This window comes from Muscardinus avellanarius (genome assembly GCF_963383645.1).
Source record: "Muscardinus avellanarius genome assembly, chromosome: 13".
NCBI classification, from domain to species: domain Eukaryota; kingdom Metazoa; phylum Chordata; class Mammalia; order Rodentia; family Gliridae; genus Muscardinus; species Muscardinus avellanarius.
Genome location: NC_137799.1, coordinates 94,684,320 through 94,710,110, shown reverse-complemented (window position 1 = coordinate 94,710,110; position 25,791 = coordinate 94,684,320). Strand labels below are relative to the sequence as shown.

Here is a 25,791-nt window from a genome sequence, read left to right as displayed (position 1 = left end):
TGTGAGGAACAGAGGGTGTGGGGGTTGGGGGAACATCGAGCCTCTTGACACTGCTGATCCAGTCACTAAAATAGGCAACCCTGGAGAAGATGCTGGGGTAGGCGGGATGTCGGCAGTCCAGGCCCCAGCTGGCCAGGCCCACCAGGACCCAGGCATGGAGGTGGTAGCAGACAAGGGGGCCCCCGGAATCACCCTGGGGGAGAGAGAGAGAGAGAGAGAAGAGTTAGTGGGTGGAGCTGAGCGGGGTCAGAGATGCCAGGTGTCTGTGGCCCCACCAGATCAGTCCTCGGGGTGGGACACTGAATCGGGCAGCAAGGGGCAATGGCGCTGACCCTCATCTATCAACACATGGACCTTTCCCGTCGTTCTCTATTCCTGGGCACCTGGTGGCCTGCGACAACCCGCTGTTTACAGCCAGGAGGGGATAGCTGTATGGACAGAGGGATCTCTGAGCCGACTTGGTAACTGATATCAGTACACAGACCCTGGCTCATGAACCCTGAGCTGCAGCAGGACGCCGACACACACACACACACACACACACACACACACACACACACACACACACCGTCTTTAACCTCTCTTTTCACTTGGGCTCATGGTTTTGTCTCAATCCCTGGTTTCACATCTTTTTTTTTTCTTCTAAACCTCTTTTAACCTGTACTTTGTATCTATCATTTTTATTCCTCTACTGATAGTATTTTCTGGCTTTGTAGAATGCTGTTTTTGAGGCAATAAAGATTAGGTTTCAGCAGGAATGGTATGTGCTACTTTCCTCAGTTGCCATCTTCTGGAAGTCCCTGTTTTACTTTTAACTTTATTTTTTTAATTTATTTTTTTATTGGTACACTGTATTCATACATCATAGTGGGATACAAACTTTTGTAGACATACATGCACACATCGCCCAGTCAGCCCCCACCCGATCCCCACCCCAACCCCTCCCCATCCCTCCCTCCCATGCTTGGATTAGTGGTTGACATCTAGTATTATAGCAATTTATCCAAAATTAACAATGATAATCTCACATAACAGTTTCATTTGTCTGATACCAAGCTTTTGATGACTTAAAGATAACATTTCAATATTTCTTTTTGCTTTCTTACCAGAGAATTTATTTTTCTATTTTTTTTAGGTGAAACTGTCATATATTTATATATTTATTTTTCAGAAAAAAATCTATCCTAATATGGAAAATGGACTCTAGATACCCAAAACGATCTTGAAAAAAGAACAAAGCTAGAAGATATATATTTTCTGATTTCAAACCATATAAAGCTACAATAATTGAAACAGTGTAGTATTGTTCTAAAGGCAGATATATAAAACACTGGAGTTAAAAGCCTAGATCTAAATTCTTCCCTATATTGTCAAGTTATTTTTGACAAGGTTTCCACGAACATTTATTGGTGGAAATAATAATCTTTTAACTAAATATTGTTGAAAAATAATAATTACATGAAAAAGAATAAAATTGGACCCTTACCTAATCCCATATACAAATATTAACTCAAAATAGATAAAAGACCTAAATATAAATCTTAAGACTGTAAACTTTTAGGAGAAAATCTGGGTCATAAAAACTTACAACATTGAAATTGGCAGTGATTTATTGGATATGATTTCAATGGCACAGGCAACAGAAGAGTATACAAACTCCCTAAAAAATAAAAAAATAATGTATATCCAAAGACAATGTAAACAGTTAAAAGTTACTAATAGAATGGGATAAAATATTTCCAAATGCTATATCTGAAGGTATATAAATATTCCAAATAGAAATCCTAAAAATTAACAACAATAAGGGCAAACAATACAATTTAGAGATAGGTAAAAGACTAACATAAATAATGAATCTCCACAGATAACCAATCTTAGTTGTCTGTTGGATGGAAAATCTTATTTCTCTGGTCCTGGTGTGTGTTACCTATTTCTTCTTTGTAGTTAATCTCTTTGAGTATTTTCTCTAGTGCTGGTTTTGAAGACATAAATTCCTTCAGTTTCTGTTTGTCATGGAAGCTTCTTATTTCTCCATCTAATTTGATAGAAAGTTTTGCTGGGTAGGAAATTTTTGGCTGGAAGTTGTTTTCTTTCAGAGTTTGGAATATGTTACTCCAAGCCCTTCTGGCTCTCATGACTTGGTTTGGGAAGTCTGGAGTGATTCTAATTGGTTTGCCTCTGAATGTCACTTGGCCCTTTGTTTTTGTTGCCTTTAAGATTCTCTGCTTGGCTTCCACATTGGTCATTTTGACAATTATGTGGCGTGGGGATCCTCTTCTCCGATCCTGTCTGAAGGGAGTTCTATAAGTTTCCTGGACCTATGTACCGACCTCTTGCTCTATGTTTGGAAAATTTTCTGCTATTACTTCCCTGAAGAGATTGTTGATCCCTTTGGTTTCACTTTCTTTTCCCTCCTCTATTCCAATTATTCTTAGGTTAGCTCTCTTAAAATGGACCCATATTTCTTCAATATCAGATTCCTGCTGTCGGATATTTTTTTCTAGCTTAGAAACTATGCGTTCATTTTTGGAATGATCATCTTCTAAGAGCAAGATTCTGTTCTCCATGTGGTCTAATCGGTTGTTTGTGCTTTGAATTGAGGCCTTTACTTCATTAATTGCATCCTTTATCTCTTTTTGGCTCTCTCTGAGTTCTTTTCGAAGCACCTCTATTATTTCTACAGTTATTTTCCTGATTTGATCTTCTAGAAATCTCTGATTTTCTGTTTTATCAGGTTCTGATATTGTGGGGTTGTGGGCATTCATTGCTCCAGTATTATTCCTCTTTCTCATGATTTTGGAAGTTTGTGCCTTCTCTGGGTTCTTCCCTTGGGTCACTACGACTTACCTTAAGGTGCTCTGGATCTCGAGTCTGTAGTATCTCAGACCCCACTACTCCTTTACTGGGTTGTATCACAGAATCTCCGACCCAGGGAGTCGATAGAGGCTGCTTTAGACTATGGGGGGTGCCAGGTTGCACGTTCTCCTATGGTGTGATATCTCTGCCACCGCCACTCCCCCACTGGGTCAAGTCCCAGGGAGTACAGTACTGGGATTTCTCCTCTGTGGCCTGAAATTTGACTCACTGTTCTTGAGTACGCAGATGTAGCTGTACTGGACTCGGTGAATTCACTGCTGCTGCCGCTGGTGGCAATATGGTGCTGCTGCTACGTCCTCGGCCGTGAGGCTGGCTTATTTCTTCTTGGTTTTGATTTCCACTCTGAATCCCTTCAGCGTGTGCTGAGCTCAGCCACTGGGAGCTTTAGATGCCCTCTGCGCCGAGAAATCCCGCCTGGCTGTTCCGCAGCGGCTCACCTCGGCTTGCTGTAGCCATCCGGTGAAATCGCCGCTGCCGCTGGCAGTATGGCACTGCTGCTGCGTCCTCGGGCGTGAGGCCGGTGTATCTCCTCTGTGGCTCTGAGCTCTGTTCTCAGTCCGCTTTCTCTCTGGAGCCTGGTGATTTTTTTGTTTCTCTGGCGATGGTGTTTTCTGGTTATGAAAGGCGCTGATTTTGTGGTAATGGAGATTGGTTGTTAGCGGGGCTCTTAATCCCCGCTTTTCTTGGTCGCCATCTTCCCGGAAGTCTCCTGGTTTCACATCTTTAGAAAACTCCCACACCCAGGCCTGGTGGAGACAGTTCACATCACCGGGGGAGTGAACTCGGGTCCTGAAATGCAGGCGGGGCAAGATGGTCCCACAGGAGAGCCAGGCCGCAGGGACACCTGTGTGCGGCTCACAGAGATCTGCACAGGAGGATGGGCCAGAGCCACAGTGGACAGGCAGCTTGGCCTTGGCCTCAGGACACCAGGGTCCTGACTGGCCGCCCCACTGTGGGCTGGCCAATTTCTTCTCTGGGCCTCATTTGACCCACCTATAAAATGAGACACATCCATACATCCATTGGTGGGCTCCTACTTAGAAATACAAACCAACAGAAAAGTGGAGGGGAAGAAACAGGAAGGAGATGTCCAGGATACAGGCGGGGCGTCCAGTGACAGAAAACATACAAAAATACATGGAACTTGACCCTTAGGGGACCCTCCCCACCCAGAAGGCCTCGGAGGTCCGGGCTGCATGGCCCCGACCCCGGGATGGTGGGCGGGTGCGCGCGTGGCACCCTTAGGCAAACCCCCCACCTGGAAGGACTCAGAGGTCTGGGCCACTTGGTCCCGACCCCAGGGCGGTGGGCGGGCACGGGTGGGGCACCCTTTGGCAACCCTCCCCCCCCCCGGAAGGGCCCGAAGGTCCAGGCCACTTGGCCCCGACCCTGGGTGGGTGGGCGGGCGCATGTTGGGCACCATTAAGCGACCCCCCTACCCGGAAGGCCCTGGAGGTCCAGGCCGCATGGCTCTGACCCCGGGAGGGTGGGCGGGCGTGGGCAGGGCACCTTTAGGTGACACCCCCCCACCCGGATGGTCTGGGCCACAAGACTCCAACTCCAGGCGGGTGGGTGGGCACCGGCGGGGCACCCTATGGAGACCCCCCTCCCACCCGGAAAGAAAAAAAATTTTTCATCGCTACCAAGTACCTGATCCCACATCCTCCCCAAACCACACATACTCTCTTCTCTTACTTTAAAAAAAAAAAAAAGGGGAAACGAAAAAAGAAAAATATTCAAGAGGGGTTAAGAAGGCTGCGGCGGCAGCTAGAATATTGGAGATGCAGACAAAACATATCCATCTGAACTGGAACTTTTGGAAAAATTCCCTGTGAAGGAGGACTGCTGCTTCTCTACATAGTTAAGAATCCGGGACATCACCTGTAAGGAGAGAGTCTAGCAGAGACCTAGGAGGAAGGTGGTGGCAGCAGCAGTGGCCGAGATGGCGGTGGAGACTTGTCTTTGGGAGAGGCAGACATATGATCCAACCCACCCTGATCCTCTGAAGAAATTACCCCAAAGGTCAAGTGCTACCATCACACATGCTTAGGAACACTGGACATTATGTGGTATGGGAAAATAGCTTGGGAAAGATTTGAAATGGTGGAGGCAGTCGCATTGGCAGCGGCAAGTACTCAGGGGAGGCAGAGATCTGACGTAATGCACCTGGAACTTTTGAAGAAATTACTTCAGAGGCAGAATACTACCACCACGCACCCTTGGAAACGTGGGACAACCTGCTGGGTGAAGAGGGTGCTCGGATCGGAGCCTGCCAACGGGTGAGGCCAGTGCCGGGGCCAGCGAAGCTGGGATCAGAGCCTGCTGTGAGACAAGGCTGGTGCTGGGGCCTCCGAGGCCGGGATTGGAGCCTGCCGAGGGGTTAGGCCAGGGCCGGGGCCAACAAGGCCGGGATTGGAGCCTGCTGCGAGGCAAGGCCGGTGCTGAGGCCTCCGAGGTCTGGATAGGAGCCAGCTGAGGGGTTAGGCCGGTGCCAGGGCCAGCGAAGCTGGGATCAGAGCCTGCCTTGAGGTATGGCTGGTGCTGGGGCCTCCGAGGCCGGAATTGGAGCCTGCCGAGGGGTGAGGTCAGTGCCGGGGCTAACGAGGCCAGAACCGGAGCCTGCCGTGAGGAAAGGCTGCCACTGAGGCCTCTGAGGCAGGGATCGGCACCAGCCGAGGGGTTAGGCCGGTGCCGGGGCCAGCAAAGTCGGGATCGGAGCCTGCCATGAGGCATGACTGGTGCTGGGACCTACGAGGCCGGGATCGGACTCTGCCGAGGGGTAAGGCCGGTGCCAAGGCCAGTGAGGCCAGGATCGGAAACTGCTGTGAGGCAAGGATGGAGCTGGGACTTACAAGACCAGGATAGGAGCCTGCCAAGGGGTTAGGCCGGTGCCAGGGTCAGTGAGGCCAGGATCGAGTCTGTCGTGAAGCTAGGCCAGTGCTGGGGCCTCTGAGGCCAGAAGAGGAGCCAGCCTAGGGGTTAGTTCGGTGTGGGGGCCAGCGAGGCCAGGATCGGGGCCTCCCATGAGGCAAGCCTGGTACTGGAGCCAGCGAGGTCGGGATCAGAGTCCTCCGGGTGGCCAGGCCACTACTGGGGCCGTCAAGAGTGGGATCAGAACTTGCAATGCGGCATGCACAGAGAAATAGCACAGAAAATAAAATCCAGATGCTTCCCCTAATTAGCAAGAACTAGGAGGAAAGGGGTAACAGGAGGAGGTCGAGTAGTAGAAAGGGCCCTATTGAAAAGCAATTAAGGTGACCAATGAGAGGGGAGGGTATAGGGGAGGATGGAATCTTTTTAAAACTCATGAGGTGCGTAAATAATTATATCAAAGATAATCACCAATTAAGCATGGGATCGAGGGAGGGAGAGGGAATAGGATGGGGATTGGATGAGGGCTTTTTGGATGATATGTGCTTGTATATCCTCTCAAGTCTTGTATTCCAAAGTGATGTATGAATACAATAATAATAATAATAATAATAATAATAAAAGATTATAAAATGCAAAAAACACAAAATAAATCTTTCTTCTTTTTGAAAAAAATACATATATATTTTTTAAAAATTTAAATCTTAAAAAATAAATAAATAATAGACAATTCAGAATGGCACCTCAAAAAATAAAAATAAAAATAAAATAAAGTTATGAAGAAAAACTTTTAAAAAATACATGGAACTTAACTGGTGACAAGGGGGGCATAAAGCTGGGCATGGTGGCACATGCCTATTATCCCAGTACTTGGGAGGATGAGACAGGAGGATCACAGGCTTGAGGCCAGCCTCAGCAACCTGAGACCCTGTTTTAAAATGAAAGAGAGCCGGGCGTGGGGGCACACGCTTGTAATCCCAGCATTCGGGAGGCTGAGACTGGAGGATCGCGGTTTGTGGACAGCCTCAGCTACTTAGTGAGGCCCTTTGCAACTCAGTGAGACCCTGTTTCAAAATAAAAGAATAAAAAATAGGGCAGGGGGTGTCGCTCAGAGGTCAAATGCTCCTGGGTTCCATCCCCAGACCCACAAAAAAAAAAAAAAAGATAAAGCCTGGCATGGTGGCACACACTTGTAATCTCCACACTTTTGAGGTGGAGACAGGAGGGTCGCGCAGATTCGAAGCCAGCATCCCTAGCTTAAGAGACCCTGTTTTTAAATAAAAATATAAAAATAGGTCTGGGCATGTAGCCCGGAGGTAGAAGGGTTTCCAGGAACCCTAAGACCACCAAAAAAATAAATAAATAAAAAATAAATGATAAAAAAAATAAAAAAGAGGTAGGGGAGGCAAGCATGGTGGCGCATGCTTGTACTCCCAGTATTCGGGAGGCTGAGACCCGAGGATCGTGGTTCACGGCCAGCCTCAGCTACTTAGTGAGGCCCTCCGCAAGTTAGGGAGACCCTGTGTCAAAATAAAGAAAAAAAGTAGGGCTGGGGGTGTCACTCAGAGGTTGAATGCCCCTGGGTTCCATCCCCAGACCTGCAAAAAATAAATAAATAAATAAAGAGCTAGGGGTGTAGCTCAGAGGTAGAATGCCTCTGGGTTAAACCCCCATTACCAAAATAGGAGGAGGAGGAGGAAGAGGAGGAGGAGGAGGAGGAAAAAAAAATAGAAGAAAGGGGCATGAGGGGTGTTCTGTTCACATGTGTCCACATGGGAAAATCCACCAAACTCTACAATTTCATCAGGAAAATGAAGATGGAAGTCACAAACCCACACATAACTCAACAAAATAGCCAACATGAGAAGGGTTGGAAAGTGCCAAGCGGAAAAGACTTAAACTCCCATCCACTGCTAGAGAAAGGGCCATTCACGAACCTCTCCAACAGCTCAACACACACACTTTTCATCTGGCAATTCTATCCATGGGCTTTTATGAAGCAGAATACAAAAGATACAGTTTTCACCTCTGCCCCAAAGACAGGCGAAGCTGCGGAGCGCGGCTACTCATACACCTCCAACGTGTAAGCTACTCAGTGCCCATCAACCAGAAAACCGAAAATAGGATTCACACAGCAACACACTGCAATGAGCCAACAAGCTACGCGTCACGGGTGGGTGGATCTCATAAAAATAATGTCAGGACACAAAAGAGTGCTGACTGCAAATTCCATTTTCAGAAAACTCAGAATTGAGTCTGAGCTTAAAAGTGAAGGTGGTGGTTACCCTTGGGCGTCAGGGACGAGAAGGGGACCGCAGGGGCCTCTGGGGGGCTGGTGACATATTGTGTCGGCATTTATAACTTACTCATTCTTGTATGTCATGCTTCAGTAAAAAGTTTAAAATATGTGACAAGCAGATGCTCTGCGAGGGCCATTCCAGCAGGCCCTCCTCATGCTGGGGTGGGCTGGGGAAGCGGTTATTCATCTTGGGGGGAGATGCCAGAGGCCCAGGAAAAACACACAGAGGGATGGAGACAGGAAGTCCAGGAGCCTCCGTAAAAAGAGTTGGGGCCACACAGATCCTCCTGGGGAAACTGAGGCCAAACAGGCAAGCGAACAGCAGACACTAGCCTTACTCACCCGGCAGATGGACTTTCCCGTGAAGTCCCCTGCACACAGCATGGTCTCGTCCAAAAAGTAGTCCTGGCCTGAGCCAGAGCCTCCGGAGAATAAGATACTGCAGAGCGCATTCTCCATGAGGCCTACTTTACCCTCCTGGAGAGAGAAGGGTGGTAGCAGGGGCGCTGTGAAGATAAGAGGGTGTAAGTGATATGCGCTGCAGTGCAGCCCAAGGGGCCCAGGCTGCTCTGCACCCCACTCTGCCCGATGCTCCCCACTACTGCCAAACAGCTGAGTTTGAAACACTGCTCAATCTCCTACCTACCCCTGATAAGCCATCTCCCTTCTCTCAAACCTGTCACATCCCCTACTCCGTCCTCTACCTCTTTAAAGGAAACAAATCATACCTCTTATTCCAGGAAGCAGCAAGTCCCCACACACAAGACCCACTCACTGAGCCTCGCAACCATTTCCTCACCCACCCACCTTTCATGAACAGTGCCATTCATTCTCTACCCACACGCCACTGACCTTTCTCACGTCTCTTCATCAACTTGTCTATTCACACAACCACTCCCTCACCCATTCCTCCATCCATCCACCCGAACTCTCACATGCATACTACCATCCATCTACTCTTTCATCAGTCTCTCCATATGTCCTCGCACTCATCACCTGCCCATCCACCCACCCACCTATCCATCCATCATCCATCCATCCATCAGCCTTCATTTTTCCATCCATCACCCATCCATCTATCCATCCATCTACACATCCATCTATCCTCCATCCATCCATCACCCATCCATCTATCCACACGTCCATCCATCCTTCATCCACCCATCCATCCATTCATCATCCACCCACCCACCCGTCCATCCATTCATCATCCTTCCATCCATCATCCTTCATCCTTCCATCCATCACCCATCCATCTATCCATCCATCCACACATACATCCATTCATCATCCACCCACCCACCCACCCGTCCACCCATTCATCATCCTTCCATCCATCACCCATCTATCTCTCCACAATCCATCCATCCATCCATCCATCCACACATCTATCCATCCATTTGCACATCCACCTTCCCTTCTATCTACCCACTTGTCCTCCCAACTCTGCCCATCCATCCACTCACCCAGTCACTAATCTACTCATATGTACTCAGGCCAGGTTTATTTTGGACACTAATGATATGGGGGGGGAGAACAGTTAAATAAAGGATTTTTCAAGTAGTATGAAGGAAATAAAATGGGGATGATCATCGAGGCTGCCTAGTTTAGCTCATGCTTTTAGGAAGAGCTGAGTTGCACATGTAAAAAAGAAAGCAGCCATGCAAAGAACAGAGGGGAGAGCAGCCAGGCTTGGAGAGAGCGGCGGGTCCTGGGATGGAGCTGACACTGGACATTCAGGGCGTGGCGTGGGAGCTCGTGGGGTGGTGTGGGGTGTGTGAGGGATGCAGTAGGAGACCAGGCGGCGGGGACAGAGCACCAATCCCATGCAAGGCCTCGTAGCCAAGGCTGGGACTTTGGATTTTATTCTAAGCACAAATGAGAAAGCACTGGAGAAGGGACATGACATGTTTTAGAGTCACACTCTGGTAGCTGTGTGCAGACTCACGTGGAGGCACTAGAAAATGGAGACTATCAGGCCCCCAAATTACGGTTTATTGTGCCACAGTGCTACTGTGCAATGGAGTGCCTACAAGGTGCCAGGCCCTGGGGCACAGATTGTTACATTAAAGCAAGATGTGGTCCCTGCCTGCAAGAATGAAGGTGTGTGTGTGTGTGTGTGTGTGTGTGTGTGTGTGTGCGTGCACGCGTGCGTGCATGCATGAATATACTGCTACTTTCTGTCATAAGTTTCTAACATATAGGACAGATGATAGCCCTACTTGAAAAAACACAAAAAAACATGTCCTGCTGAGTGTGGTAGCACACACCTGTGATATCAGTACTTTAGGAGACTGAGACAGGAGGATCATAGATTTGAGGCCAGCTTCAGCAATTTAGTGGAACTCTGTTTTGAAATAAAAAATATAGCTGGGCATGGTGGCACATACTTGTAATGCCCACACTTGGGAGGCAGAGACAGAAGGATCGCAGAGGTTCGAAGCCAGCCTCTCTGGCTTATGAGACCCTGTTTCCAAATAAAATAAAATAAAATAAAATAAAATAAAATAAAATAAAATAAAATAAAATAAAATAAAATAAAATATATAGTAGGTCTAGGAGTGTAGCCTGGAGGTAAAAGGGTTTCCAGGAACCCAAGTACCACCAAAAAATAAAAAATAAAAAAATAAAAAATATAGAGGTCTGGGGCTATAGCTTAGAAGTAGAATGCCCCTGAGTTTAATCCCCAGTACCCAAAAATTAATTAATTAAAAAGACACATCCTGTCCAAATACCTATAACAGTTCTATTGAGAAACAATGTACCAAAAAATGGCCCCACAAATCATTACAAATCTATACTTTCCCCTTAAATTATATCATAACCATCTTCTCAAATCATAAACAATCCTTCCTTTAGTAAATACTCCTGTGAATCATAAGTCTTTTCCTACGTTTCTCATCTTTCAATCTAAGAAAGCAAAACAAAATACTTTCTCCATTTTTTAGCTCATCTGATGAGAAGACCACGTCAGCAGCATTGGAGCTGAGTGAAGTGTTGTGAGCCTCCCACCTCCATTACGCAGGTTTCGTGCCTTCCTTCCACCTTTCCCAAGCACTTGCAAGGTGTTTGGTGATGGCTTGTAGTTCAGCTTGGGTCTTGCATGGCCCCCAAGGGCTGATGTGTTTAAGGATTAGTTGCCATCCCATGGGAGGTGGGGAGACTGGGTGCATCCTGGAGTGGGCACCTGCCCACCCTCACCTTCCTCTTCCTCTCACCTTCTCCTTCCTCACCCTCTCCTTCCTCTCTTTGCTTCCCAGCTGCTGCGAGGTGAGCTGCCCAGCGTGCCCTCAGCACAGACCCAAGCAGCGTGACCAACTGAACATGGAGTGCAGCCTGTGAAACCATGAGCCCAAATAAACCCTTCCTTTTTTGTGTGCTGGAAGTTAAACCCAGGGGTATTCTACCTCTGAGCTATACCACCAGCCCTATTCTATTTTGAAATAGAATCTAAGTTTCTGGGGCTGGCCTTGAACCTGTGATCCTCCTGTCTCAGCCTCTCAAGTACTGGAATTATAGGTGCGTGCCACCATGCCCATCACCCTTCCTATTTTTAAGTTGACCAGCTCAGGTATTTGGTTATAGTGACAGAAAGCTGACTAACACAACCAGAAATGGTCTAGCCCCCAAGTGTGCCTTTTGAGTTGAATTTCCTCATCTCAGATTCATGGCCTGATGAAAACCTCAGAATCAAAAGCCACAACAATTCAAAGAACCAACAGCCTGGATTCCAAACATCAAGGGCTCCCAAACGTCGGGGCCTGGGCCTTGGGGCATTCTGCAACTGTGGAATCATATGATTTCTTGTGATCATGGACATGAGGCTCACGTGAGCAGGTCCAGGGCTTTGGCAGCCAGGCTGGACCTCTTGCCTGGCTGACCCACCTTACTGCCCTCCATCTCCTCCTCCCCTGGCCTCCCGCTCTGTCCTCTGGGCCCTCTCACTGTTCTCGGAGAGCATTCCCCAGCCCGTCATCCAACAGGACGCGTTCTTGCGCAGCTGCATGTCTGGGGGCGGGAGGCAGGCAGGGATGGTGTGGGGCGTGAAGTTCACAGGCGGGTGCAGCTTCAGCATTGCAATGTCACTCCCGAAGGGGTGAGACTTCTGGAAGTCCGGGTGGGTGACAATCTGGCTCACTGACATCTTCTGGGTGTGCTGGGTTTGCTGGTACAGCTGAATATTCCCCAACAGGACCCTGTAATCCTCCGGGGCCTGGGAATTGCTGGAGGAGAAAGAGCCCATGCTCACCATCATCCTGGGTGTGGGGCCAGCACTCTCTTTCTGCCTCGTCCACTCCCGTGCTGCTCGGGGCCTCCTCTCTGCTGTGGTTGTAGCAGCTTTGTCTCCTACATCCTCATCACCAGGCAGTTACCGCTCTCTAGGCGGGTGGATATTCTACTCACGGCCTCTAGACATGGGGCTTCCACGCACACCATAGAATCAGGGGGCAGTAAGGCACCTTGAAGGGAACCTCAAGTCAAGGCCCTTGTATTTTATGTAATAAGACGTCTGGCTCGATCCCAGTGGCATGGTTTGGATCTTAAATGTCTCCCAAAGGCCCAAGTGCTAAGGGCTTGGTGGCCAGGCCTATTGGCAAACAGTGGAATCTTTAAGGGGTGGGGCCTTGTAGGAAAAAGTTAGGTCTTTGGGGTGTGCCCTTAAAGACAGAGTAGCGTCACAGCTGCCTCCTCTAGCTCCTCCTATGATTCCCTGGTGTCACGTGGTGTCTAGGACTCCTCCATCTCTGCTCCTGCCCAGGCCCAAAGCAACAGGCCCACGCTACCATAGACGGAAAACACTGAAACTGTGAGCCGAAATAAATGTTTCTCCTTTTAACATGATTTCCTCAATTTTTCTTTCTTTCTCCAGTACTGGGGATTGAGCCTAGATGCATTCTACCTTCGAGCTACACCCCCTGCCCTATTCTTCATTCTTTATTTTGAAACAGGGTCTCACTGAGTTGTGGAGGGCCTCACTAAGTAGCTGCAGCTGTCCATGAACCGCGATCCTCCTGTCTCAGCCTCCCGAATGCTGGGATGACAAGCGTGAGCCACCACGCCCAGCAACCACATCTCTTCTGACGGCTGCTCATCACCCATCAGTCCTGACTCTTCCCCAATGGCTGTTCCGGCACTTGGGGACAAACCCTCACAAAGGACTTGTTAAAAGCAAAACTGAGCACACAAAATCAGGGCTTCCTTGTCCCTGCACAGCAACAAGGGCGTCTTGTGGCTGGCAGGCCTGTGAGCCCAAGCCCTCTTCATGGCAGCCCTGCTCAGGCCTCCCGGCACCTTTCTGGACCGCCCTCCTCAGGTCTGCCCTCCTTGCCCACTTGTACCTTTCTTTTCTGCATCACCTGAGAATGAGGACAAATCGCCATGGGATCTCACCATCTGGTGCCAAGGAGGGTTTTAGGGTGGTGGGCGCAGGCCAGATGCCAACAGGACCCAACTGGGGTCTTGAAGCCAGTCGGTGTCTAAGCTGCCACTCCTTGACCTGCTCCACAAATCTCCTTTTCCCCCTGGGCCCCTCTACACGTTCAGAAGCCAGGCACTTCTGGGCACGGTGATAAATGCTTGTAATCCCAGGACTTGGGAGGCCGAGACAGGAGGACCATTGGAGGCCGGCCTCGGCAATAGCAAGGACTTTAGCAACTTAGTGAGATCCTGTTTCACACTAAAGAGAAATCAAAAGGGCTGGGGGTGTAGCTTGGAGGCAGAATGCCCCTGAGGTCAATCCTCAATACCAAAAAATAAATACATTAATTAAAAATTTAAAAGCCAGGCAGAGTGAAGCCCAGGAAGACCGCCAGGGTTAAGACTCCGGGCTGTCCACACCCGTCATTCTGCAAGGTGAGGGGGCCCCATGCTACCAGCCCCCCATACACTGACCCAGGGGAAGGGGCAAGCAGGGATCCCCAGGAACGAGGTTTTAGAGATGTGAGAGAGATCTCCTGCTGCTGGTCATGTGGGGCCTCTGCCTAGGCCTGGGTGTGAGGGACCTGCTAAGACTCTCAGGACGTGACTACATCGGGGCGGACATGCGGGCCGGGGGGGGCCCCCTGCTAGAGGAGGAGGCTAAGGAGCTGAAGGGAGAGCGTTGGAGCCAGGAGTGCAGGGGACTCACTTGAGGAAGCAGTGGGCCGTAGAGAGCAGCCACTGGGGGTCGATGAGGACCGCTCCACAGAGGAACTGGCCGCGGTGCCACAAGCTGGCCTGCCACGGCCACTGGCCAGCCTGTGCGTCCTGGCCACCGTACACCTTCCCTACAATCGCTGGCTTCCCACACACTGCGGAGACACCACACGGCCTGTGAGTGCCGTGGGGTGCAGAGGCCCCCCCACGGGGGCCACACCAGGCCCAGGGGCCTGTGATCTGGCCAGGTCAGGGAGGGCACAGCCTGGCAAGGAACTGGGTCTCCACACGGTAGGAGGGCACTGCTCAGAGTCATGCCGAGTCCCTGCCTACCTCAGCCCAGCGTCCCAGGGCAGAGAGAAGCGCAGGCAGGACGCTGCGGGGTGTGCCTGGAGCCAGCCTCTTCCCGAGGTTTCCCCACTCTTTGCACTGGGGAGGGGAGCACAGGGCTGTGGGGCCCAGGCCCTGCCCTTGCTCCGCAGGATCCCGAGGAGACAGACTTCTAGGCCCACCCTGCTCCGGCCTCCCTCCGTCCACTAGCCCGGGGTGGACTCTGGCCCCTGAATCATGGCCTTCGCAGGATTCTCACCCAAGGACCCGGGCCCTGACCCACCTCGGTTGATGTTGTCCTCTCTGGGACCGTCTGGTTTGGAGAGGAGGTAAAGACAAGACACTGGTGGCCTCCCGCCCTGCCCCCGGCGGACCCCAGCCCCCACCCCAGCCAGATCCCTTCAAACGGACCTCGGGGCCCTCCCGCCGAGCCCTGGGGCCTAGGGGCTGCTGGCTCCCGGCCCTTCTGGGCCCCGGTTCTCCCCGCCACCTTCCCCAAAGCCAGCGGGGGGGCGGGGGGGCGCTGCAGAGGAGGGGCGGCGGTGGCCTCCGCGCTCAGGGGCAGCAGTAACGGCAGCAGCCGCCAGAACAGGGGCTCTGGCCGGCCCCGGGTCCGCGCCGCCGCCGGGCCCATCCCGGACAGCACTGGACCCACGGAGGGGAGAGCGGCTCTGACCCCGCAGCCCCCGCGGACCCCGCGTCCACCGCGAGGCAGCCAGCCAGCGGGACCCCAGCCCTGACCCCACCCTGACCATCCCGCAGTGCAGCCCAGGGCTCCTGGGAATCTGGGAGGAAAAGGAATCCAAGCGGAGGAGACCGGGACAGGGAATCGCAGGAAGAATGAGAACTGCTAGACGAGCAAAGCTGAGGTCTGTCACCGCAGACAGCGCCCACTAGAAAGGCTATGGGTGTTTAGGTTGACATGGAAGGGTGCTAGGGGGCGACCCAAGGTCAAATGGGAACCAGGATTAGTGTGTGTCTGGTAGTTATAAATTAAAACGAAGCCTCAGCTACTTAGTGAGGCCCTCTGCAGCTTAGTGAGACCTCCGAGGTAAAATGCCCCTGGTTTCAAGCCCCAGTTCCTTCCCCCCAAAATGAATAAAAATTAAAAAATTAAAAAATTCATATCAAAACATAGGATGTAGCAAAAGCAGTGATCAGAGGAAGTCTGTACTTGTAAGTGGCTATATTAAATAAGAAGAAAGATTTTAAATTTTATTTACTATAAATAAATACTAATTTTATTATTATTATTACCATCATCTTTTAAATAACTAGTAAAAGAAGAGCAAGCCAGTGATGTAGAATGAAAGCAACACTAAAGGTAAATAGGATGGAAAAACAATGGATAAATGAATATAATGCACCAATAAAAAATTTAAAAATAATAAAAATCAACAATGGATTAAGATCAACAAAAGGAAAAGTTGGGTCTAGGAGCATAGAAACAGCGCTGAGCCTTTATGTAGTTTGAGTAAGACTAAGAGAGAAAACCCAAGTTATTTAAATCAGTTGTGAAAGTTGAGTCATCACCCTACATTATAGAAATAAAAAAAGATTATACAAGAACACGGTGGACGACTGTGCGTAAGAAATTTGATAACCTAAATGAAATTGGCAAAGCCCTAGAAAAACATAAACTACCGAAGTAAGGGATGCAAGCCACAGGATCCCTCAGCGTGATCTGCTTCAGACACGGGATGAAGGGTAAAGAGAAGATGCGGTCATCACATCTGACTTTTCTAAAGGGCTGAACACAATGCCACACATTTCCTTACAAGAACATTTAAACTAGGAATGCAAAAGGCTTCCTAAATTTGATAGAGGGCAATTGCGAAAAATCCACAGTTAACACTGAAGGGTCAAAGACTGAAAGCATTCACGCGTAAGATGCTGACTATGAAAAGCAGCCCTCATTTCACCACGCGCAGGTGAAATTGTCCTGGAGCCTCTTCTGTGCCCCCGCCCCCCGCTGCTGCTTGTGTGCGCGTCCGGTGCAGACCTGGTATCTCTTTTGTGAAGCAGCTGACGAAATCCCAAGGGAGGAGTCAAGACTGAGAACACCGATGATATTTTATTAATTTTTGATTTTTATTTTCATATTTATTTATTTTTGCAGTGCTGGGGACGGAACCTGGTAGCAGGGCAGGATGGTTCTGTGGTGCAGTCTCAGATTAAGATGCATACACCACGTAGTCAACTAATGAAAGCCTATTGGTAACGACGGGTTCTGTCAATGAAGCAGATCAGACTCCGATTTGATGGGCAGCCATTGAGACTGGCACACCTGCACAGGTGGAAATGGAGGCTGGAGATACAATTGATGTGTTCCAGCAGTGAAGGGAGGTGCCTGCTAAAAAGAGAACCTGCTACTTACTCCAGCACTCTGTCCTTACAGACCAAGAATACATCCTTATTTAGAAAACTGCAATTTGTTTGCATCTCATCCTGACTACCACCGTATAGTTTTCTCTGTTCTTTCATTTTCCCCTTCTTTTATTATACATAAAGTAACTGGTGTGTGTGCACAGCATATCGCTTTCTTTTTAAACTAAATGGCCAAAGATATTCTTTGACTGACATCAATGAAGATGGGATGGGGAAATACTGGTTCTGTGAACATGTCTCCTTTCTTCATCAGTGGCATGCTCATTCAGCACTTTAGAGTCCAGTAAGTTATATGTTCCTTTGCTCTCATTGTTTTAACAACAACAACAACAACAACAACAACACCCAACAGCATAAAAATCCTTGCATACCTTGTTCGATTGGAAAATTTTAATATTTTCTTTTTTTTTTTTTTTTGGTGGTACTGGGGTTCCTGGAAGCCCGTCTACCTCCGGGCTACACTCCCAGTCCTATTTTTACATTTTATATTTGGAAACAGGGTCTCCTAAGCCAGCACACGTGGCTGGCTTCGAACCTGCGTGATCCTCCTGTCTCTGCCTCCCAAGCGCGGGGATTTCAAGCGTGCACCACCACGCCCGGCTTAATATTTTTTATTTTTATCTTTGTAAAACCAAGGACAATTTTATAACTTTTTTTTAATGTAGCTGTTACATGTAGGGCAATCTGTTTCTAAGTAGGGCTAAATTACTCTTAAAGCGTCCTAGATACTTTTCCCTTCAAGTCAAATGTCATGCTATTTTATTTATTTGTTTATTTATTTATTTATTTATTTATTTATTTATTTATTTATTTGTGGTACCGGGGATGGAACCCAGGGGCAAAGGCATACAAATTGAAAAGTAAGAAATAAAATTATCGACTTCCAGGAAGATGGCAATGGAGAAAAGCAGGGCTTACAAGCCCCGCTAACAACCAATCTCTATTACCACAAAATCAGTGCCTTTCATAGCCAGAAAACACCATCAGCAGAGAAACAAAATATGTAAATACAAGGGACAGAGAAAAAGAGGGCTGGAAAGACGAGACACCAGAAAGAAACCAGACTGCAGTGCTGCGGCCAGAGCCAAGGCACGGAGTGGTGTGGACGCCATCTTCCCTCGCAGCACTAGACTCCAGAGAGGAGGAGGACTCAGAACGGAGCTCAGAGCCACAGAGGAGATATGCTGGCCTCACAGCTGAGGACGCAGCAGCAGCTCCTTACTGCCGGCTGCAGCGGCAAATTCACCAGACCGCTCCAGCCCAACGCACTCAACAACCCACCAGGCTCCAGAGAGGAGGGGCAGACAGCGAGCTGAGCAAACTCTGCAGGGACTCAAAGCAGAGCTCAAAACCAGAGAGGAGATATGCTGGCCTCACACCCAAGGACGTGGCAGCAGCGCCTTACTGCCGGTGGCAGCGGCAAATTCACCGGACAGATCCAGACCAACGCACTCAACAGCCCACCAGGCTCCAGAGAGGAGCAGCAGACAGTGAGCCGAGGTGAGCCGCTGTGGATCAGCTGGGCAGAATTTGGCAGATTTTTCGGCGCAGGGAGCGTCTAAAGCTCCCAGGGGCCAGGCTCAGCACACCCTGCAGGGACTCAGAGCAGAGCTCAAAAACAGAGAAGAAATACGCCAGCCTCACAGCCGAGGGCATGGCAGTAGTGCCATATTGCCACCAGCGGTGGCAGCAGCGAATTCACCAAGTCCACTACAGCTTCATCAGCGCACTCAACAACAGTGAGTCAAATTGTGGCCCCTAGAGGAGAAATCCCAGTACGGCACTCCCAGAGACTTGACCCAGTGGGGGAGTGGCGGTGGCAGAGATATCACACCATTGTCACAATTCCCCGCAGGAGAACGCCCAACCTGGCACCCCCCATGGTCTAAAGCAGCCTCGACTGACTCCCTGGGTCTGAGACTCTGCGATACAACCCAGTAAAGGAGTAGGGGTTACTGAGATACCACAGACTCAAGATCCAGAGCAACTTAAGTGAAGTCGTAGTGACCCAGGGAAGAACCCGGAGAAGGCAAAAACTTCCGAAATCATGGGAAAGAGGAATAACAATGGAGCAATGAATGCCCACAACCCCACAACCTCAGAACCTGATAAAACAGAAATTCAGAGATTTCTAGAAGATCAAATCAGGAAAATAACTGTAGAAATAATAGAGGTGTTTCGAAAAAAATTCAGAGAGAGCCAAAAAGAGATAAAGGATGCAATTAATGAAGTAAAGTCCTCAATTCAAAGTACAAAAAACCAATTAGACCACATGGAGGATAGAATCTCGCTCCTAGAATATAATCACTCCAAAAATGAACGCATAGTTTCTAATTTAGAAAAAAAAATCCCACAGCAGGAATCTGACATTGAAGAAATATGGGCCCATTTTAAGAGAGCTAACCTAAGAATAATTGGAATAGAGGAGGGAAAAGAAAGTGAAACCAAAGGGATCAACAATCTCTTCATGGAAGTAATAGCAGAAAATTTTCCAAACATAGAGCAAGAGGTCGATACACAGGTCCAGGAAACTTATAGAACTCCCTTTAGACAGGATTGGAGAAGAGGATCCCCACGCCACATAATTGTCAAAATGACCAATGTGGAAGCCAAGCAGAGAATCTTAAAGGCAACAAAAACAAAGGGCCAAGCCGGGCGTGGTGGCGCACGCTTGTAATCCCCGCGCTTGGGAGGCAGAGACAGGAAGATCGCGCAGGTTCGAAGCCAGCCGCGCGCACTGGCTTAGGAGACCCTGTTTCCAAAATGAAAATGTAAAAATAGGTCTGGGAGTGTAGCCCAGAGGTAGAAGGGCTTCCAGGAACCCCAGTACCACAAAAAAAAAAAAAAAAAAAACAAAGGGCCAAGTGACATTCAGAGGCAAACCAATTAGAATCACTCCAGACTTCCCAAACCAAGTCATGAGAGCCAGAAGGGCTTGGGGTAACATATTCCAAACTCTGAAAGAAAACAACTTCCAGCGAAAAATTTCCTACCCAGCAAAACTTTCTATCAAATTAGATGGGGAAATAAGAAGCTTCCATGACAAACAGAAACTGAAGGAATTTATGTCTTCAAAACCAGTGCTAGAGAAAATACTCAAAGAGATTAACTACGAAGAAGAAATAGGTAACACACACCAGAACCAGAGAAACAAGATTTTCCATCCAACAGACAACTAAGACTGGTTATCTTTGGAGATTCATTATTTATGTTAGTCTTTTATCTATTTCTAAATTGTATTGTTTGCTTTTATTGTTGCTAATTTTTAGGATTTATAGTTGGAATATTAATATACCTTCAGATATAGCATTTGGAAATATTTTATCCCATTCTATCAGTAACTTTTAACTCTGTTTACATTGTCTTTGGATATACAATATTTTTTTAGGGAGTTTGTTTACCCTTCTGTTGCCTGTGCCATTGAAATCATATCCAAGAAATCACTGCCAATTTCAATGTTGTGAGGTTTTATGACCCAGATTTTCTTCTAAAAGTTTATAGTTTAAGATTTATATATAGGTCTTTTATCTATTTTGAGTTAATATTTGTATATGGTCTTAGGTAAAGGTTCAATTTTATTCTTTTTCATGTAATTATTATTTTTCAACAATATTTAGTTAAAAGATTATTATTTCCACCACCAAATGTTCATGGAAACCTTGTCAAAAATAACTTGAAAATATATGGAAGAATTTATCTCTAGGCTTTTATTTAACTCTAATGGTTTATATATCTGCCTTTAGAACAGTACTATACTGTTTCAATTATTGTAGCTTTATAAGGTTTGAAATCAGAAAATATACATCTTCTAGCTTTGTTCTTTTTCGAGATCGTTTTGGGTATCTAGAGTCCATTTTCCATAATAGGATAGATTTTTTCTGAAAAATAAATAAATAAATGTATGATAGTTTCACCTAAAAAAAAAAAGAAAAAATATTCTCTGGTAAGAAAGAAAGCAAAAAGAAATATTGAAATGTTATCTTTAAGTCATCAAAAGCTTGGTATCAGACAAATGAAACTGTTATATTAGATTATCATTGTTAATTTTGGATAAATTGCTATAATACTACATGTAAACCACTAAGCCAAGCATGGGAAGGAGGGATGGGGAGGGAACAGGGTGGGGATCGGGTAGGGGCTAACTGGGCAATGTGTGCACGTATGTCTACAAAAGTTTTTTTTTATCCCACTATGATGTATGAATACAGTGCACCAATAAAAATAAATAAATAAATAAATAAATAAATAAATAAGAAATAAAATTATCCCTATTCACAGGAAGCATAATATTTCTACATAAAATCCTAGAAAATCTTGCCAAATCTATTACAGCTAATTAAAAAAATTAACAAAGTCGTATGATAAAAAATCAATAAATAAATCATTTTTCTATTATGCTAGTGGTGGGTAATTGAAAGGAAATTAAGAGAACAATTAAATTTATAAAAAACATTCAAGCCGGGTGTGGTGGCACATGCCTGTAATCCCAGTACCTAAGAGGTTGATACAGGAGGATTGCAGATTTGAAGCCAGCCTCAGCAACTTAGTGAGGCCCTCTGCAATTTAGTGAGACCCTGTTTCAAAATAATAAAATAAAATAGGGCTGGGTGTGTTTAGCTTGGAGGTATAATGCCCCTGGGTTTCCCTAGTGTATCTCTTTCTCTCTCTCTCTCTCTCTCTCTCTCTCTCTCTCTCTCTCTCTCTCTCTCTCTCTCAAAAAAATAAGTTTTAGGAAAATACTTTTACACTCTCTCTCTCTCTCTCTCTCTCTCTCTCTCTCTCAAAAAAATAAGTTTTAGGAAAATACTTTTACACTTAAAACTATAAAATATTGATGAAAGAAATTCAAGAAAACCAAATAAGTAAGAAAACTTCCTATCATCATAGATTGGAAGGCTTAAAAGGCTGATTAAAAATTAATAGGAATTGGATGGACCATGAAGAACTAAGCCAATACCAAAAACAAAAATGGAGCCTTAGGATTCAGATTTTTCTATTTGAAACTTTACTACATAGTTACTGTGATTTTTAAAAAGTGAATTACAATCAACTGTAATTGATATTGAAGAAAATCAGAGAATTACCCAAATCTAAAAAAATGTGATGGGTATTCACATATAGGAGTCATTCAGAACTCTGAATTGAAAAGATTAAAAAGAAACTCTTAACACATTATAATTAAAATGCTGTCAAGAAGTAAATTTTAAATGCATTAAGAGAAAGAGGCCAGGTCTCACGCAGAGGTAATCCAATAAGAATTACCTTGATTTCTCAACGCAGAATCTAAAAACCAAACCTTGTATTCCAAGCTTTGAAAGAAAACAACTTCCAATCAAGAATTCCATATCCATCAAATCTGTCTTTCAAAATTGAAGAGGACATAAAAATCATCCATGATAAAATAAACTAAAAGAATTTGTGACTACAAAGCCAAGACTACAGAAAACATTCAAAGAAATAATACACACAGAATTCAAGATGAACTTCAGATCCAGAGAAGACATGCGTCCCTATAGAAGAGCAACGAGTAAAAAACTAATGTTGACTCAAACGGTAGAAATAAATCAAAATGGCAGGAAATTACAAATACCTCAATATAATAACAGAATGTCAATGGCTTCAACTATCCAGTGGAAAGTCACAGATGGGAAGAGTTGACTAAAAAACAAGACTCAGCTATTTTTTTTTTTCATGAAACTGACCTCACAAGCAAGATGTCTGTAGGCTAAAGATAAAAGGATGGAATAAGATATATCCAAGGACTCTCTCTGAGTCACCTGTGCCCCAAGGCACTCTTGTCACTCTGCCAAGCTTTCTCTCCCTTTTGTGTCCTCTCTGTCCCCCCGCCTTCTAGAAGCTACCACCATGTCCCCTGATAATCTAGACACCCTTGAAACTTCCCAGGGTTCGTATTCACCCAGAGACCCCTAAAAAACCTCTAAGACTCCTGTGTCCCAGACACGTCCTCAACCCTTCCCAGTGATCCTCTGCCTGCAGGAATCCCAGCCACTCATTCCAGGTTCCTCGTCCCAGACTGTCTCATTTATGTGTTTTGTATATAGTTCTATGAAATTGTGTAACACTTAGATCTTGTGTTCATCACAATAAAGATGCATCCTGGATCCTCCATATATATATATATATATATATATATATATATATATATATATATATATATATAATCAATGACTCTGGAAATCAGGTTCTCCTCCTTTTTCAGGGTTTGCATTTTTTTTCGGTTTTAAAATGTTGGAGTTTGTTAGAATAGCCATACATGATAATTTGCAAATAAGGTCTACTCTGCTCCCTTAGGTTTCAGAAAGGGTACTTGGGCTCCTACCTCCACCTTCTCAAAACCAAGACTATTGAGAAGTACGTGGACACGCAGTACTCGCCGAATTCTGAGCCAGAACACAGGAATCCAAGATAGCTGGAATCCGTGCCCAGGAGGAGCATTGAGACTGAAGGTGGGATGGCCTGGCATCTCCAAGCTGGTGCTGATGGAATCACTTGGTTGGTGTGACTTACGCTCCCGAGGTCCTCTCTTTCATCCTGGTCTGCAGAAGAACCTGCATCCAGTCAGTTTCATGTTAACAGGTGGTGAGGTGAGCAGCTTATGGCTCGTGCCTCTACTTCTGTTTATCAGGAACCTTATGATCTTATCCTCATGTTTGAGATTTCTCTGCTGTTTGTGTTTATTGATAGATAATAGGTTTTCTCCCCTTCTTTTTTTTTTAAATTGAGTGTATTTGTACTTCTTTACAAATACACTCAGTTAAAGTCCTGACATCTGACCTTTGGGATGAAGTCAGAAATAGGACATTTCAAGGACTATGGCATAAGAGGTACAATTTGTCCATAAGAAGACAGAAACAAGGATAGGAAAAGTACCATTGGTCAGCACAGCCTTATCGCAAGAGAGCTGCTTAAATGAGACACATAAAGTACCCACGATGCTGAGAAATCATTAGTCAGTGGTGTCTTATCTTCCTACAGGGGATGTGATATATTGGTGGCTTTGAGAACCCTGCTGGGAATCTCAGAGGGGTCCTAAGTGCGGACTTCTCAGACTCATTTCCAGTCTAGAATTTCCACAAAGATCCCGTAGAAAATTGAAAAGGGCTTTCTCCTGGCCTCCTGTGTGCCTTGATGCCCATCCTGGGTCAGCATCGTCCTCTGCCCTGAGCCTCATCTAAGAACGGGGCCTAGCGAAGTCCAGCGATTGATGACTGGCGTTGGCTTGGGCAGGCCAGGCGTGTCTTGGCTGCCTGGCCAGGATGTGACAACCTGGCCAAAATCCTATGAAATGAGTCTCCCCAATCCTACCCAGTGTGGAGACCTGGAAGACTCCCTGCAACCCCGAGTTAGAATAAAAGTGCAACTAAAAAAGGGCACCCGTGGGGAGAAAGTCCCTCCGGTCACTCTCAGAAAACACGGCATTTTTGTTACTGGTGGGGGTCCGGCTCACGTTGTCAGCTTCACATTTCCCCCAAAGTGCAGTGGCTTTTCTCCCTGGAGGTCAGGCCTTCTCCCCTCCTCAACCCAGTCAATCACGAAGGTCCCGATTGGCTCAGCCTTGCCAGATATCTTCTTTCAAGGGAGTGGAAAGAAACTCTCTGAGGAAACTGCATCTCCAGGCCCAGTTCTGGAAAATTAGCTAACAGTACAAAGGGCTGAGGGCTGAAGGACACTGTCCACATAATTCCAAGAAACACAGATAATGAAGGGCTGCACATAGAAAGACCCCTCACCGGTGAGGCCATTGTGAGTGGACGGAGGGAGGATTCTGGGGAACTCCTGTGCTGTCTGCTCCCAGGGCAGAGAGAGGAGCAGCCTCATTCTAGGGGAAGACCTTGGCCAGACACCTGCACACGGATCCTGACACACCGGCTCCTTTCTCCTCTCAGTCCTCACTCCAAGGAGGCCAGAACAAGGCAACGGCACCAAAAGCAGTTTCCGTCCACACTGCCTTTATTCATAAGACATACATACCCCAAAATTCAGCCTCCACCCAGGCATGCTCCCTCCCTTTCTCATCCCGCCACCAACCCTCTGCCCACCCTCTGCCCACCACGACCCTCCCAATACCCTTCCCGACCTCCCCATGCTGAGGACCAGCGGGATCCTGCAGTGTGAGGAGCCTTTGGCTCATTGGGGTGCAGGATGAACTGAGGGTGAACCCTCGTCAAGGCCCAACTTGAGTGGTGGGCACCCTGGGGGCCACCCACAGACACCACGGGCCTCAATGCCTCTTCTTCTTCTTCCTCTTCCGGGGCCCTAATGACTCATACTTCTTCTGAGGCTGTGAGCCTTGAGTCAGGCCCAGAACCTTATCTCGTCCTCCAGAACCCTCCAGGGAAGGCCCAGAGCAGGGGGCCTTTTCCAGCTGGGATGCGCCTCCCATGAGAGCTTGCGTGTTGGAGTGGGTGGCTGGATGCAGGCTGGGGTGGAGGCTCCTTCCCTGCTGGGATGCTCGACCTCCGGGACAGAGGAGGTCCATGGCAGGGCCCTGGCTGTGGGACAGTTCCAGGGGCAGCAGACGGTGCTGGGAGGCCAGGAGGAAGGCCAGGCTGGGGAGCTCATCGTCCTCGCTGCAGCTGACTGCTGTTCCACATGGCCCCGCCGTGGGAGAGGCCATGCTGGGGTTCACTGGACCTCTTGGCCTGAGGCTCACGCAGGTGGCTGTGCTCTCCTCAGTGTGGGGCCTGGCATCACTGAGGGAGCCCGTGGCAGCACCCTTAGGCAACTCTGCATCTGTGGCCCTGCATCTTGGAAGTTCCTGCGAGGTGATCCGTGGGGGGCAGGCCTCAGTGCTGACCCCTTGCGCACCACGGCCATCTTGCTCTGCACCTCGGCAGGCCGCAGGCTTGGAATCTCTTGAGTCCATTGCA

The 25,791-nt window shown here is 47.5% G+C and overlaps 1 protein-coding gene across 1 annotated transcript in view; it reads right to left on the bottom strand.

Moving 5' to 3' along the window:
• The window catches only part of LOC308272272 (putative serine protease 47), a gene marked incomplete at both ends in the record, with an annotated part of 29,358 nt that extends 4,695 nt beyond the window's left edge, over positions 1 to 24,663 (bottom strand). Inside the window, 10 exons of the mRNA XM_080709015.1 lie at positions 42 to 193; positions 8,390 to 8,553; positions 11,993 to 12,270; positions 14,175 to 14,337; positions 14,796 to 14,825; positions 14,924 to 15,157; positions 16,157 to 16,196; positions 23,241 to 23,301; positions 24,369 to 24,490; positions 24,652 to 24,663. Of these exons, the coding sequence (XP_080565141.1) occupies positions 42 to 193; positions 8,390 to 8,553; positions 11,993 to 12,270; positions 14,175 to 14,337; positions 14,796 to 14,825; positions 14,924 to 15,157; positions 16,157 to 16,196; positions 23,241 to 23,301; positions 24,369 to 24,490; positions 24,652 to 24,663 (1,256 nt within the window). The remainder of the gene's footprint in view (positions 1 to 41; positions 194 to 8,389; positions 8,554 to 11,992; positions 12,271 to 14,174; positions 14,338 to 14,795; positions 14,826 to 14,923; positions 15,158 to 16,156; positions 16,197 to 23,240; positions 23,302 to 24,368; positions 24,491 to 24,651) is intronic.
• Between the last annotated feature and the right edge of the window lie 1,128 nt (positions 24,664 to 25,791).